The following is a 3,072-nucleotide window of genomic DNA, read 5'->3' as shown; positions in this document are numbered from 1 at the left end:
CAAATTGAATTAATCCTGGAATATTATATGATAAGTACTTATGTATTTGTGTTATATTTTTCAGCTCATTTCCGAATGTCATAATGTGTACGACTATTACGGTGAATCCGACGCGGAGACAGGCCTTGATGTCGAATCATTAGCTGCACCTGATTCTGGGGAGTCGCAATCGTCGGTCATCATGAGTGAGGTATGTATGTAATCAATGTTGTATGGAAGTAATGTTATACCATAGAAAACTGTTTTCATGGCTATGTTATGATTGTGTAGGTGACAAAGAATGTCCAAGATACTGCTAGTGCAGATGATAAGAGGGATATGTTCATGCAGATAATACAAATGACTTTTACGTCTCACGAGGCTGCGTATGATTTCTACAACAGCTATGCTAGAGATAATGGTTTCAGCATTAGAAAGAATAGGGTCAGGTATAGCAAAACCGAGTCACGTCATATGCGTTATAGGCGGTTTGTTTGTTCCAGACAAGGAAAACGTGACAGCAGGTTGCTAACCGAGGAAGGACACAGCCGTAGGCTCAGACCCGAGACACGCTGCCACTGCGAAGCGCACCTGACCGTAAAGCGTGACCAAAAGCGTGGGGTTTGGTATGTTGATAGTTTTGAGGACAAGCATAGCCATATCTTGGCAGGACCGGACGAGGTACCTTTTCTTTGGTCCCACAGAAAAATCAAAGAGTACCAGAGAGCTGAGATACTGTCCATGGGAGCTGCAGGGATTAGAATTCACGACATGATGGATTCCTTCATCAGCAAACATGTATGGTATGGCGGTGTTGGTTTTACCAGGCGTGAAATATACAACCTTTGCGCCAGGGAGAAGAGGAAGCTGCTTTCAAAAGGTGATGCTGCCACAGTCATAGGCATCATGGTCAGTAGGAAACAGAGGGATCCTAGCTTCTTTTTCGAGTACAAGCTAGACAAGGAAGGACATATGAATAGGATGTTCTGGTGTGACTCCCAGTCTCGTCATGACTATGAGGACTTCGGCGACGTGCTTGTATTTGACAGCACGTACAAGATGAACCGGTATGGTATGCCATTCATACCCTTTGTTGGTCTTAACAATCACCGGAAGACCACTGTTTTTGCTTGTGCCATAGTTTCGGACGAGACCGAAGAGACATATGTGTGGCTGCTGGAGACTTTTTTGAGGTCCATGTGTCAAAAGATGCCGAAGAGTGTTATCACGGACGCCGACGCTGCGATGATCAAGGCAATTCGCCAAGTCTTGCCAGACGTGTGGCACCGTATATGTACGTGGCATATAGAAAAAAATATGAAGATTCACCTCAGTCACAAGTCCTTGAAGGAGTTCCGAACTCTTCTGTACTACAGCACGTCCACGGCCACGTTTGAGGAGAGATGGCACGCGTTTTCCAAAAGATGGCAGTCGGAAAAAACAGTAACATGGTTGAGACGGATGTATAAGAAGAGGAGACTGTGGGCCGCGGCTTATCTGACAGAGGGTTTTTGGCTTGGCATGAAAAGCAACCAGAGGAGTGAAAGTCTAAACTCATGCCTTCACCTCCACCTAGACGGTGAAATGACCCTGGTGGATATGATTTTGCACTATGAGAACGCCGTTGTACGTATCCGTGAGAATGAGGCACGAGATGATTGCACGGCCTCACAGAGTTTACCGGTGCCAGTTACTAGCTCGAGGGAACTTGAGATAGCTGCTTCTCACGTCTTCACTCCAGCAAACTTCTATATGTTGCAAGCTGATCTTAGGAAAATTGGTGGCATGGAGATTGTAGAAATAAAGCTCGGAGACGGATCACAGCAGTACATCGTGGCCTGGAAGAATAACCGGAAGAGCCGTTTTTGGGTGGAGTACACTCCAGTAAATTCCGCAGAAACTATAAGGTGCAGCTGCAGAAGAATGATTCGAAAGGGTCTACCTTGCAAGCACATATTCCATGTACTGAAGTACTTGAATATATCTGAAATACCAAAGTGTTTAGTTCTTGTGCGGTTCACGAAAGACGCAAGGTTGGGACTGCCCGCCAGGCGCACAAGCGATCTGTTGGGATTTGGATGGACTGGAGCAGCTGAAAGAATGAAATATAGCCAGGTCAGTGTGTTGGCTTCAGAAGCTATGCATGCAGCATGCAAACACCCAACTTTGTGGGATCAGTTACAGGAGAGTTTGAAGACCGTGATAGCTAAGAGCCATGAGTATGATCAGCTAAAGGAAAATTTGAGTAAGAAAACGGCTGATCTTAGTACTTGTGCAATTGAATATGTAGACGATGGTGAAGGCAACATAGTTGAAGTTCATGATCCTATTAAAGTATCAACGAAAGGTGCAACTAAGGTAGATGAGAACCGCCCTATGTCGAAAAATGGTAGGCCACTTTCGTACGACGAGATCAGAATCAGGTGCGGCGCATGCAAATTGCTAGGGCACACTAAACGCAGCAAGAAATGCAAACTAAATAAGAAGTAAGTTTTTGTATGCATTGTAGGTTATAATTGTTTTTAACTTGTCATTCATTAACTTTTCCTGTTATCGTGTGCAGAAGCGTGGTGGGCGAAGAAGAGTAGAACAGTTGCTAAAGTTATGTTAGGATGAATCCAGTGATCTAATAGTGAGGTGTTTACAATGTGTTACTGCATACATGATACATGATATATACTATTGCAAGAGGCCAGTACCTTGAGATAGTGCTTGTAGCATATATGGACTAAACAGGAGGCGGTCACTAGGGACTTTAATCATGGAAAATGGATAGCATTTTAGCCATTGTAATGATGGCATCTTTTGTGTTGTCCACTGTAGTTATATTATATTAGAAAACTAGACGATACCCGGCATGTTGTTGCGGGAATGTTTTGCAATATATTCATAGAGAAATGGTTACGTGTAACATGTATATGTTGTTGCGGGAATATTTTGTTTGCATGTTGTGGTGGACCTTTCTCCATACATGTTGAATGACGAGGTGGCAAACTTGCATGTTAAGAGAAATAGGTTAGTGGTGGCTAGTTGTTTAGATATAGAAGATGTAATTATGTGTGGTAATAATTAATTTTTTTCACTCCTTTGGTT

At 43.4% G+C, this 3,072-nt stretch overlaps 1 protein-coding gene across 1 annotated transcript; it reads left to right on the top strand.

Moving 5' to 3' along the window:
- The first annotated feature begins 1,556 nt into the window (after positions 1–1,556).
- LOC123124766 (protein FAR-RED ELONGATED HYPOCOTYL 3-like) lies at positions 1,557–2,725 on the top strand. The gene is made up of 2 exons (XM_044545325.1): positions 1,557–2,465; positions 2,543–2,725. Exons 1-2 carry the CDS (start codon positions 1,564–1,566, stop codon positions 2,565–2,567), a joined length of 927 nt encoding a protein of 308 aa, XP_044401260.1. The 5' UTR covers positions 1,557–1,563; the 3' UTR covers positions 2,568–2,725.
- The last annotated feature ends 347 nt before the right edge of the window (positions 2,726–3,072 follow it).

Source organism: Triticum aestivum, chromosome 5D (assembly GCF_018294505.1).
Source record: "Triticum aestivum cultivar Chinese Spring chromosome 5D, IWGSC CS RefSeq v2.1, whole genome shotgun sequence".
Taxonomy (NCBI): Eukaryota; Viridiplantae; Streptophyta; class Magnoliopsida; order Poales; family Poaceae; genus Triticum; species Triticum aestivum.
This window is presented reverse-complemented; position numbering and strand designations above follow the sequence as displayed.

Excerpts from the sequence above, each read along its gene's own strand:
- LOC123124766 (XM_044545325.1), top strand. The coding sequence starts at position 1,564 with ATGACCCTGGTGGATATGATTTTGCACTATGAGAACGCCGTTGTACGT. Across the intron at positions 2,466-2,542 it reads AAATGCAAACTAAATAAGAA|AAGCGTGGTGGGCGAAGAAG; the intron begins GTAAGTTTTTGT and ends TATCGTGTGCAG.